The sequence below is a fragment of the Pleurodeles waltl genome, chromosome 3_1, assembly GCF_031143425.1.
Source record: "Pleurodeles waltl isolate 20211129_DDA chromosome 3_1, aPleWal1.hap1.20221129, whole genome shotgun sequence".
Lineage (NCBI taxonomy): Eukaryota > Metazoa > Chordata > Amphibia > Caudata > Salamandridae > Pleurodeles > Pleurodeles waltl.
In genome coordinates this window covers 1144211994-1144224801 of record NC_090440.1, presented here as the reverse complement: position 1 = coordinate 1144224801, position 12808 = coordinate 1144211994, and the positions used below count along the sequence as shown (strand labels likewise).

At 43.9% G+C, this 12808-nt stretch overlaps 1 protein-coding gene across 1 annotated transcript in view; it reads left to right on the top strand.

Moving 5' to 3' along the window:
* JAM3 (junctional adhesion molecule 3) overlaps positions 1-12808 on the top strand; it is a 335977-nt gene that overhangs the window by 217098 nt on the left and 106071 nt on the right. Inside the window, exons 5-6 of the mRNA XM_069224453.1 lie at positions 8123-8325; positions 8426-8525. Of these exons, the coding sequence (XP_069080554.1) occupies positions 8123-8325; positions 8426-8525 (303 nt within the window). The remainder of the gene's footprint in view (positions 1-8122; positions 8326-8425; positions 8526-12808) is intronic.

Sequence of the window (12808 nt, the reverse complement as noted above, 5' to 3'; positions counted from 1 at the left end):
ATCAGTGTAATGAGGGAAGAACAAATTGTCTGCCTCATTATCGTTATTTTCATGATGCAAAACATTATGCAGCCTTTGGACAGCATGGCTTCCAGCCTACAATAATACTGGTGTTGAGGGAGAGTCTCTGGTTCAACAGTAGCTGTTGGTTGCATCTTTGTATTTTCATAGCGACACATAGGATGAGGCCTCCAGTGGGGGTATGTATCAGTGCCTGGGCAGGGACCCTAGAGGGTCAATTGATGCAGTTGGACCTACTGGAAGTGCCACTGGAGGCCTCTGTGGAGCCTGAAGTTGCTGCAGTGGAGTTGGCATCTCCCTGAAAATTTGCAGCATGGTTTTCCTAAAAAAAATATATCTATTGTAGGGTCGATGATATCGTGAGGAATTTGAGGTGCACAGGGACTAGCCTTGGAACAGACTCCGATTTGGATGATAGCAACGTAGATAGGTCCTTGAAGTGATGAGACAGAGATGTCCTGCTTGGTCTTCTTGTGCTTGTGGACCGTCTTATCCTTTGACTTAGTCTTTGACTTACCAGATGTTTGTGACATGGCATAGGAAATAGTCATTCATGAAAACACCTGATGTTGTGGGGGTCTGTGACTAACATCTTCTTAAAGCACAGCTTGAAACTTGCCATCTTTGGTTGCAAAAACCCTCGACACTGCCAAAGAAGTCTGGAACAAACTTTGGTTTAAAAAAAAAAAAGAAACAAATCTGTAGGAGCAGCGCTCCAGAACCGACAATATCATATGGGGTTGGCACCTATATAGAGCTCTGTGTCATATGTGAAGGCAGGATCAAGTCCTGAATGAGGCTGATGACAACACCTAACGGTAAACAATAGCTTTGGCAAGGGTATTCAGATCCAGTCTAGCACCTGGGGACATCACAAGGTGAGACATCTGCAGCTAGAACCATCCATCAGAATTACTGTTTTATTTATTTATTCAATGTATACTTAATAAAAGTTAGTACAATGGAGAAATTGAAAGAATAGAAAACAGAAGTAAGAATCATTTAACTCTGCAATTCTTAATCTGTGGTCTGCGGACACCAGAGGGTCCGCGACTCCTACTCAGGGGCTCCACAGAAAATTATATAAAATTAACAGATTAGTAAAATGTGTATGAATAGAGAAGGAAAATGTAAAGTTCAAGTTGGCATCCTCAGATTGATTGCTGAGAGCAGTGCAACTGAATCAAACAGAATTTAGAAAAGCTACAAGCTTTCCACTAAAATGTATATTTTGAATTATTTTTAAATTTCTGTAAATTAAATAAATTATTTAATGATTTATTATGTATTGTCTTTTGGTTCAATTTCAATTCAGCTTTATTTTGGCAAGAATACCCTAAAAGCATATTAACAAGGCTTCTTGCATATAAAAACACTTAAAAGAAATCGTTAAAATTCACATAAATCTTGATAAATCCATGTGATACACATATATAAAATATTGATAGTATAAATAGTGTAGAAAGTACACAAATAAACATCACCATAGAAATATTAATGTATAGCTATGAATACAAATCTTTGTGCAAAACACAATAAGGGCCTATCAATTCATACGATATATATGGAGTGCATTATATCCTTCTCACAAAATAAGATTCCCATTCTATCGTCTCACTGTTAACCACTGTTAATCGCAAGTATTTGCATCTATCTAATGAGTTCTCTTATTTACTAAAACTGTGTGTGTACAAAGGTAATAGCTATAATTAAAAGTAAAGTTTATGCTTTAGTAGTTAAGAATTTGCCTCTAATATGCCAAATTGCCTCTAAAAACATTGCCAGTGTGCATACCACAATCCCACATGGCCTTGTTTTACAGATTCCAGGGGCCGAGTGGCGATCCATGATACCCAAAGATTTGCAAAATGGTCTAATCCAGCAAGCCCTCTGTTTCTTGTATGCCTGGCAAAAAAATAAAATATGTGCAGTACTCTCTTGGGTCATGCATCCCATTGGACAGAGATCGGTTGGGTTTTCTGTTTGTTCCCATCTAGAAGTAAAAGCCCGCAATGGTAATGATCACATACTAAAGGTTGAGTTATTATGTCTAAGTAGTCCTCAAATTCATAGTGGCACTTAGTTAATAAGAAATCATCCGTCAAGCTAGAGGGCGGGGACTAATGCCAACTCGTATACTTACCAGTTCATCCAATAGGCATCCTTCCAAATCTGAGCAGCGTTCTTTGGAAGATGCATAGGATCTGACCAGTATCGACCTAAGCCAAGTTTGTAAAAGGTTTTTTCACATATTTGCACCATGAAATTATCTCTATTTGGGGGGCTACTAACACTGCTCTAAGCCAAGCTCCATACGGGTCTAGACTATCTATGGGTCATAGTCTAATCCAGTATTAGAGTGGCCTTAGGGCAGCTATCTTTGCTATGGAATGTAAATTTAGGTCCATTCGAATTGCCAGTGTGGGAGAGCTCAAAGGAACTTTTAGCAATGCTTTTAAATAAGAGTTATCTGCTCTCTCGAAGTCTTGCAGATTGCTATGCCCCTATAGCTCTGCACCGTATATGGCTCCTCCTCTAACTTGGCTTTTGTAAATTTCCATTGCTGGCGTAATGGAATCTAGATGATCTGGCAGCAAATCTTAGTATGCCTCCTGCTTTCTGTTTCAATGACATAGTACACTTTAACAGGTGAGCTGGCCATTTGTGTGAATCCTCTATCCTGACTCTTAAATAGTCAAAATACAATACTCTTTCTAGAATTTTGCCATAAAGCATTATTGTTTTCCTCATTCTACGATTTGTATCCCCAAACACCATATATTTGGTTTTAGTGGCATTAATTTGGAGACCGTAATCCCTGCAAAACCCCCAGAGATTCTCAAGAAGCCTGGCTAATCCTAAAGCAGTTTGTGAGAGCAGTAAGGTATTGTCCGCAAACAACAGACATGGCGTCTTTGCTCCATCCAGTTTCGGGCATAATTTGCGCAATCATATAAATAGGGGATACAAGCATTTATAAAGAGTAAAGAGTGTGGGGGCCAATACACAACCATAACTCACACCTTTCTGTAATGGAAGTTCCTCTGAGTTCACCTTCTGTTCCCCACCTTATTCTAGCATAGCTTCCTGGGTATCGATCTTGAATCTGGTTTAACAAGGGTCCAGGAACTCCGACTATGCCCATGATCTCCCAAAATTTGTCTCAGGGGACCAGTTCAAAAGCAGATTTATGGTCCCCAAAGGCAACAAAGTCTCCCTGCCTCCAAATCAACAGTTTTCCATTTTATTGTTAGAAAGTGAAAAACCTGATCTATTGTACTTGTTTTGTGCCTAAATCCTGCCTGCAGATGGCTTAAGGCATCATTGTCTTTAATCACGTCCCTAAGCCTACACAGAACCTGATAAGAAAAAATCTTCTGTAGATTATCTAGGAGGCTTATTGGTCTATAATTATCTGGTATTGACCTGTCCCCTTTCTTATGGATTGGGACAACTACCGCACCTCTCCATGTTCGTGGAAGTTGGCAAACTTCCCAATTTGCATTAGACACACTGATATAAGGTCCCCAACATTTGAGATCAGATTTGAACACGTCAGAAGGGATTCCATCTAGACCTGGCACCTTTCCTGATTTTTGGGCTAGAATTGCTGTCTCCGGTATAAGCACACCTGTGTCTAGAGTATCTGTCTCTATTATACTCTCATTACCTACAGAAGGAACTATCTCCTGTCTGTAAAGGTCTAAAAAAATATTGCATCCAGTTTTTGGCAGAATTATGGCATTCAGGTCTAAGATTTTCGTTATACCCTCTATTAGCAATCAGAGACCAGAACCGTTTAGAATTACTATCTTTTGCTGCCTGTAACAAATCTTGCCAGGTTGCCTCCTCTCAATTGGACTTACAGATCTTTGTTGTGTGGGCATACTCGCGTCTTGCCATAATTAACTTCTCTCTCTTGTTTGACCTTACTACTTCCATGAGTCTACTCTTGGCCGGCCGGCCTGCCTGCGCTCTTTGTTGAACCACCTCCAGTTACTCCCCCTAAGCTGTTTGTTCCCCTTAAAAACTCCAGAGAATAAATCCCTCACAGAAGAAAAAAACACTGTGTGTATCCATAAAATGAGTAGGTGAGCAATTAGACAGTGGAACCACAGTTGAGTACTTCAAAATTAAATCATGCATTTTGGCCATTGACTCACTGGAATTTGCGAAGGTCACCCATTTTATGGAGCGTTTGTTATTCGCCACCATAATGGGGAGCATACCCTCACATCCACGTTGAATGTTAACTGTAGTTGAAAACCACCTCTCGCACTGTACTAAAATGGGTGAGTGGTCACTACTGCATTGTTTTCCAACCCTAGGAGCCTAAATTCAAGCCAGATCCTACCGTCAATAAGCACGAAGTCAATGGGGCTATTGCAACTCCCTCTAAAAAAAGAAAGTCAGATTGGCTGGCGTGTCAGAAGGAAAGCGCCCATTTCTACGGCAAAGACCATGTGTTATCATAAAGTCAATAACCTGTAAACCCCTAGTACTGATTTTAGGCTGTTTTCTTATTGATGAAAAAGAAGGGATTCCCCATAAGAGGTCCTCTAACTGAATTAATTCAGAAAAGAGGGAGTTGGGCTGCAGAGGAACATTCAAATCCCCAGCTACAAGGACATAGTGAAAAGGAAGGAATTCCGTGACCAATGCACTCAGCATACTAATGGGGGTAGAGATTTGGCTCGGAGGACCTGGTCTATTGTACACATTAACACACAAAAGCCTAGGGCTCTGGTTTGACTTAATTGAGATTACCAATATGTCACATGAGTCAACATATATTTCCTTCGTTTCGCCCACATGAAAAATATTTATCCATGTAATAAGACCCCCAACTGCCCGCCCAGCCTCAGATGGTCTGGCCTTCTTACAGTATGAGATAAACCCCTGCCTATGGATATTCGAAGTAGACCAAGTTTCCTGAAAAAACAAAACCGACATTGATGGAGTCAATAAACTGCCCCCACATAGCATTGGTGATCTTATTACGAATGCCAGCTACATCCCATGAAATTAATACAGGGTCGAAAGGGTCTGGTCCCACAGCGTTACCCAGTAGAAGCTTATAGGTGGGGATTGTATTTAACTGATTATCAGTGTCTGCCATATTTACAGTCCTTGCTTGGTCTGTGCTTCTAGATGTTACCAGTTCCAGTGGTGGTTGGGGTCCTATCTCAAGAAATGGATGGATGGTCAAGATGGTCAAGAGGGCAGGGAATGGGCACAGTCAATCAATATCCGAGAGAGCATCAGGTTGCGATGGGGCCTGTTAATCCCAGACAGGTTTGTGTCCTCTGATCCACACGCCTTCGTGTGCACCATCATGTGTGGAAGTGGGATTGTGAGTCTTCTACCATTGAAACCTCTCCTCTCAATATGTGGTGACCCCATTACTCCTTGACCCTTGCGATTCTCTTGGGGTTCTTCATATGTCAGGCAGGTTGGGGCATTCACCGGAAGTAATGGATTGCTCCTTCGCAGATACCACTGCAGGTGAGTGACCCATAGTATCCAGCATATTGCTCGTGGTGGGAAGGCACCCCCCTCCCCAAGTCACCTGCTCATCACTCCGGGCGGAAAGGCCTAAAACAATATTCGAGCCATTCCTAAGGGGGGGGTTCTGTAACTTCAAGGGTAACAACCCTTCCACCAATTTATGGCAGGCGAGTGTTATTTCTATGGTGTCCCAGGACCCTGGCTTCTCTGTATAACCCTTGACAGAGATGATATCAGAGTATATAATAGATCCACACTGCCTAACATGCCTAATCCAATGTATAACTTTATTCTTTAATGACAAGCTACTTTCATCTATGGTAGAGGATACTGGCGGTACTTTGCGCATATAAATTTGATGGCCCTTGTCATGATTTGTAAGGGGAAGTGGTACAGGAAACAATTAGCGAGACCTGCTCGATAGGAGGACAGAGCGCTGGCATAAATCGTTCTGGACATTGGGTCCATGGTTAGATGCAATAGCCAAGGGTGATCTCATTCCAGCATCCAGCTTTAAAGGGCATTTACTCGTTGTGGCCCTCCGCTTTTCATAAGTGGGCAACATAGGGTCCGCACAGTCTTTTAGAATGCCTTAATTTGTCTTGACCCTATCAGGCTGTCGTAGGAGATTAAGCATCTCGTTGATCATTTGTTTAAGCTCATTGATTTCTTCTCTTAAGCTTGAAATAACGTTGCCCATTTCTTCCCGAAGGGACACTCGAATGGGCTGATGGCTTGGTGTTTCCACGCCTAGATCCGGCTTGCCGGAGTCCGGTAGTTGATCAGGGGCCCCAAGGGTAAAAAACGATTTGAGCGTGATAATGCACCCCCCACGTTTTTGCACAAGGATTTATTATTCCCAGTTTCAGTATTGATATTGTCACAATCCCCCGGGATTGACACCACAATCGCAGTTGTTGCTTTGAAACCAGGTTCTCCTTTATTCTTTGACTTGGGTTTAAAAAAAAAAAAGAAGAGAGTGGACCACTTTTTTGCCCTTCATGAGGGTGCTGGTCTTTCCTCTTCAACATAGTTTCAACTTCTTCAATCAGTGTATCAATCTGTTTAATGACAGTTTTGGTGATTACGAGAAGTTGTGTGAAATTTGGGAACTTTGGTTAAAGCTGCACCTGCTGCAGGGCTCCCTTTGGCCTTGAGCTTGCCCATGCCCCAGCTTAGTGGTAAAAATCAAAAAAAGATCTTGAAATGCTGTTCTTACCTTGAATCAAGAGGGGTGACCCAGCCCGGCCTCCTTTGGTCTCTGACGGGCGCGGATGGGCCTGCCCGCGCACATCCCGCGTAGCAGGGCGGCCGATGCGCTATTAAGTGCTACTGGTCCTGGCACCACCCCCTCTCACAAGCAGGCTCCTGGGACAGAGAGTCCCCCACAGAGCGATGGTGTCTTTGGTTCACATTCTCTGATCTTTTTATGCTGAGGTCCCTGGATTCCAATAATGATGCAGTGAAGAGGGGGTCCCCAGATTCCAATAATGATTCAGTGTAATGGGTCCAGATTTATGTAATGATTAAAGGGGGGGTCCACAGAACTCAAAGGTTAAGAACCTCTGATTTAAGATGAAATGCTAAGTAAGTAGAAGGGTAGTTCAAATAAAGGTGCGATTTTGGTGGAAAATACTGAAGTTCAGATCGGATAGCAATCTTTGAACCTGATTTAGAACTTGAGAGATGGGTTACTCTGTCACAACGGTGATTGATGTCCCGTCCAACAAAATCTAAATCCAGTTGGATATAAGGGGATTTATATTTCGGTGTACAGGACATCCGTCTCTGTTGTGCCAGAATAACCCACCCCCAAGTTATAAATCAGGCCCTAAGTTCTTGAAAATCAGAACTGACAAGGGGCATTTAATATGCCTCACCAGAGTGAGGGATGAGGACCGAGACAAAATATATAAGGTGGAGCAAAATCTTCTAGCTTAAACAGAGATTGACTAGAGGACAAAAAACAGAGTAATTGTTGAAGCTCAAGCTAGCATGCTAGGTTGGACAGGCTGAGAAAACTGGAAAAGGAGTACCAATGAAAAAAGGCAAGACGTTGATAAGGCTATTTGGGATAGTTCTAGGTTGTAGGCGAAGCTCGGTGACAACTTTGCACTCTTGATGGTGAAACCGTAGAAGAGAGTAGTTTGCTTTGCTTCATAAATAGAAAATGCTAACACAAATAAAACTTCCTAGCCTGACAGTTGGGCTTGACTGCACAAGTTAGAGCTGGACCAAGGCAGATTTCAGTACGGCTGGTCCCTGTCTGGAGTATTACACTGGACAAAAAAACATCCAAGTGTAACACGTGCTTGAGCAGTTGCCATGAAATGATATTTTTGCAAGCATTCTACCCACCACATTTTTGAGTTTCAGTCTTTACTATTGCACATGGAAAAAAGTAATCCTTGCTAATGAAGAAAATGTGTGAGTGCATTGTATTAATATGTATATAGCACTTTCCATATGCTTTGTGGTTGCGAAGTGCATTATTTGTGGCCCGGCCACTATGCTTCAAATGCTTTACTATATGAGTTTGCTTTGTTGCTGTAGAAGCATTGGATAACTTGCTACTTTCCCTTCCTGTCTCCAGTGAAACCAGTAATTCCCCAGTGCACTGTACCCAAAGCAGTTCCCGTAGGCAAGTCAGCCATTCTTCACTGTCGAGAGAATGAAGGCTTCCCAGATCCCACGTACCGTTGGTATTGGAATGGTGAGCCACTTCCGGAGGACTCCCGCACCAATCCTAAATATGTGAACTCATCGTTCACAGTAGATCCCAAGACAGGCACTCTGGTAAATATCCATCTTCAGTTATAATTGCTAAATTGCTATATTTTCATCTGCTGGCTTTTCATTTGTTATGGTGCCCTCTGATCACCCTCTTCTTGTACAGGTTTTTGGAGCTGTTGCAAAGGGAGACACCGGGGTTTATTACTGTATTGCCACAAACGAAGCAGGATCAGCTAAGTGTGAAGGGCAGACTATGGAAGTCTGTGAGTTTGCATTTTATTATAACATTTATTGACTTTGCATGTTCATGGTTGTAGATTTAGGTGTCGACTGAGAAATGTTGATAATTGTGTGAACCGCTGTTTACTTTTGTGATATATTGTTATGAATTGACTGTAAATCTATAAAACAGTCTGCATAGCGGGACATCAACTTTTCTTTGATGCGTAATACCAGCAATGATGATTCTGCATCAAAGGACTTTTATTGATGATCAAAAACACTTGAAGAATTCCCTGCTACCTACGTGGAGCCTGAAACACCTTTCTATATATTCATTCTTCCATGGTTCAACATTTTAGAATGTCCTTAAACCAAGAATTTAGTACACATGTGCAATGGAAGTCATTTCTCCCTGAAGACTGATTCTTGGAATGTGATGGTTAACCTTCTAGAGTTACATCTTTCATGTAGGACTCCTTTCAACATTTTGTGTGTGAAGGTAAAATGCAGCCCTGGTATGCTTACATTAAGTAAAGACAAAAATAGAGCCCGTCTCTTCCCAGAATGCCTTGATTCAGCAGTTGGCTGCCAGAGCGGTTTCCTTTTTCCGGCTGGCTTCAGCAGTATATCAGAACACAAGCAAGGTTTTGCGCCACTGGAAAAAAAACTTGTTCGATGGCAAGTGTGGCTGTAGATGTACATGCTCTGCACTCCTGCCCTTTGGTGATGGGTCCAGAGTGTTGCTTTTTTTCAAAGAAGCATTTTTCTGAGTCACAAGATCTAGTGACTCCTTCTCGGTGATACTGTGCATAGGCATTGACTCCTTTGTGTTTAATTTGTGCCTCTCCCCATCACCAGGAAGCTACCAGCAATGCCTGTAAATCCTTCTGGTTGAAGAAAACCCTTCGGAACCAAAGAGCTTGTCGGTTGGAGATGGTGGACAAGACTCCAAATGACACCCCAGACATCTTTGGGGAAGCACACGGCCAGGAGTCGCCAAAACAAGAGGAAGCCATTTCGATCCAGGACTCCAATGTGCAGTCGGATACTGAAAGCCACAAGGTGACATCTGCACAGCCTGTGAGTACAGTGGCCCCTCCTCCTCACCCTAAGACTAATCAAAAGCTCGATGTAGAGGTCGTAGGACTGCCGCAGCCACCAGGCCATGGCCCGATCTGACAAACTTTCAGCTGCCCTGCCCTCTGGCTCATCACCAAAAATAACCAAGACATCGTCTTTGGTGTGGACCTCTGCCACCTCAGTCCGGGACATCAATGCCCTCTCGGTCTGAAGTCTACCCGCACATCTCTAAAGCCTTCTCCTCCCCCTCCTTTTCCTCCTGATCCACCTCCTCCACTCCCTGCTTCTCCCCCATCTCCCTCCCCTCCTTGTTCACCCTCCTCACCTATTGCAGGAGATTTGACACCTCAGGGTTCCCCTGTGTATACTGGGGAGGACTTTGGTGGTGCACAGCAGGACCCAGATCCATGGGACACAAATATGACCCTGATCCCATGTTAAACACTGACCCAGATTTGTACCCTGCAAGTCCCTCCCTGCCAGAGGATAGCACATCCTACCAGCAGGAAGCAGCTCCGGCAGCCACCTTCCGTAATGTTGAGCTGCTAGGGGACCCCATCGAGTAGGACTTTCCACTTATACCCTTACATCCACACACAGGTATATCCAGTTTCTCCTCATGCTCCTTGACCTGTTTAGTCACGCAGACAAATTTTTTAAAGAACCTGTCCGCTCTAGGGTTATCACCCCTAGAGTAGACAAGAAATATAAGCCTGCTTCCTCAGACCCACTATAGATCAGATCCCAGGTCCCTTCAGACTATATAGTGGCCACCACTACACGGAAATGGGCCATTATTCAGGCCAGAGGGTACTCCCCTCCTCCAGACAAGGAGAGTAAAAAGCTGGATGCTGCCGGCAAAAGAGTGGCTGCACAGGCAACCAGTCATTGGTGTATTGCTAATTCACAGGCCCTGCTGGCCAGATACGACCGGGCTCAATGGGATAAAATGGAGGAGCGCTTCCAATTTCCTCCAGATGAGCATTGCAACAGAGGGCAGCAGATAGGAGCAGACAATCACAAACAACTCCATCCGCTGTGCCCTAGATGCGGTATTAACACTAGTCTTTTAGTAAGAAGGCACTCGTGGCTTCAATGTTCTGGGTTCAAACCAGAGGTCCAACAAGTGGTGCTTAATATACTCTTCGAAAAGGAGCACCTTCAGGCCCTCAGGTGGACTCCACCCTTGAGAAGCTGAAAAATGATATGGATGCTCTTAGCCCCCCTCACAAAGAGGCACTATTTATCACCCCACATTCAGAAGTGTTTACAAATCTAGAAACTCTGAGGTGTCTACTTCCTAGCCCAGACAGCTTTCAGCCTCACATTGTAGGGGTTTCTTCAGGTGAACCAATAGAGTCATTAATAACTGAGGCAGAAGTCAGAGCTCTGCCACCTGAGGCTCTACCTCCACTGCAAAGCAGTGACTACCTCCATCTTCCCCCACCCACGCAACACCTGTCAGGGGACGACTTCAACATTTTCATACAGAATGTGTCAACATCACCACAGACCAATGGATCCTTTCCATTATCCAAAATAATTATTGTTAGGAGCTCATTACCAATCCTCAAAACATTCCCCCTTGCCATCAGACTATCCCACGAGCACCTCAAACTTCTCAAAAAAGAGGTTCAGTCCCTTCTTTTCAAAGGACCTATCGAGCTTGTCCCCTTACAACAACAGGGATCAGGACTACACTCCCTATACTTTCTCATTCCCAAAGATCGCTCCCCCAGACCTTTTCTGGACCTCAGACCATTAAACCACTACATTCTCTCGGAGAACTTTCATATGGTTACTCTTCAAGTCGTTGTTCTGCTTCTAGAATAAGGAGACTTTTTGACGGCCCTAGATCTAAAAAAAAAAAAAATGCCTACTTCGATATCCCCATTCACCCCGTATACCGAAAATACCCAAGATTCGTGATTCCAGGCAAACATTACCAGTTCAGAGTCCTGCCTGTCAGAATCACAACTGTTCCCAGAGTCTTCACAAAATGCTTAGCAGTTTTTCCTTACCTAGGTGACTCGCTCATCAAAGCCAGCACACTACCACAGTGCCAATATCACACTCAGATGACGGTGGACCTGCTTCACACATTGGGATTCACAATATACTTTGTCAATCACATCTACAACCTCTTCAGATAAAGCCCTATCTAGGAGTTTCTCAATGCAGTGTTAGGGTTAACATATCCCAACCTGGCCCGCATTCAGAGTTTCAGTCTCTGCTCCCCCCGTTTCAGGAGAATCGCACATATACAGTCAGGACTATTATGCTCTTGTTAGGGATGATGGCGTCCTGTTTTTCCATTGTGCCCCATTCCAGACCCTACATGCATCCCCTACAACAGTGTCCGTCTCATCAGTGGGCTCGGTCATTGGGTCACCTGGAGGATCTAGTGTTGTTAGACTGCTTACTCACTGCTCTCTGCAACAGTGGAACACCACCAGCCTGTTGAAGGGGCAGCCTTTTCTGAACCCTGTGTCTGCCACAGACGCATCACTGACTGGTTGGGGCGCCCACCTTTAAGACCTCATAATACAGGTCCTCTGAGATTTCAGTCATCAATCACTCCATCTCAATTACCTCGAGCCTCAGGCAGTCTTTCTGGCCCTGAAAGCATTTCTTCATCACCTATTTCACAAGGTTGTACAGTCGTCCCAATTATCACAACTCTCTCAGACAACATGGAAGTGGGCTTTCCACCAACACATTCACCTGGTGGCAGAGTATCTCCCAGGAACAGACAATGAATTTGCAGACCTGCTCAGTAGGATGCGGCAACAAGTCCACCTGCAAGTCCTTCAAAAATACTTCCTGAAGGGGAGAACTCTGAAGAAAGGCCTTTTCACCATAGCAGAAAATGCAAAATGCCCATGCTTCGCCTCCAGGTACCCACACCCTCTATCCAAGGGCAATGTTCTGTGAATGAACTGGTCAGGTAGATTTGCTTATGCTTTTCCACCTCTCCCTCTCATTCCATTTCTAGTTTGGAGGATCAGGCAAACATCTCTCACCATGATCTTTGTAGCTCCCACTTGGGTGCATTAGCCATGGTTCACCACACTTCTGGACCTCTCAGTAGTTCCCCACAAGAAACTCCCCAACAGGCCAGACCTTCTCACTCAAAATCAAGGACAGATCAGACATCCAGACCCCAAGTCACTCAACCCTGAGATATGGCTCCTGAAGTCAGAGTTTGATTACTTAGGATTGCCTGCAGAATGCATGGACATTT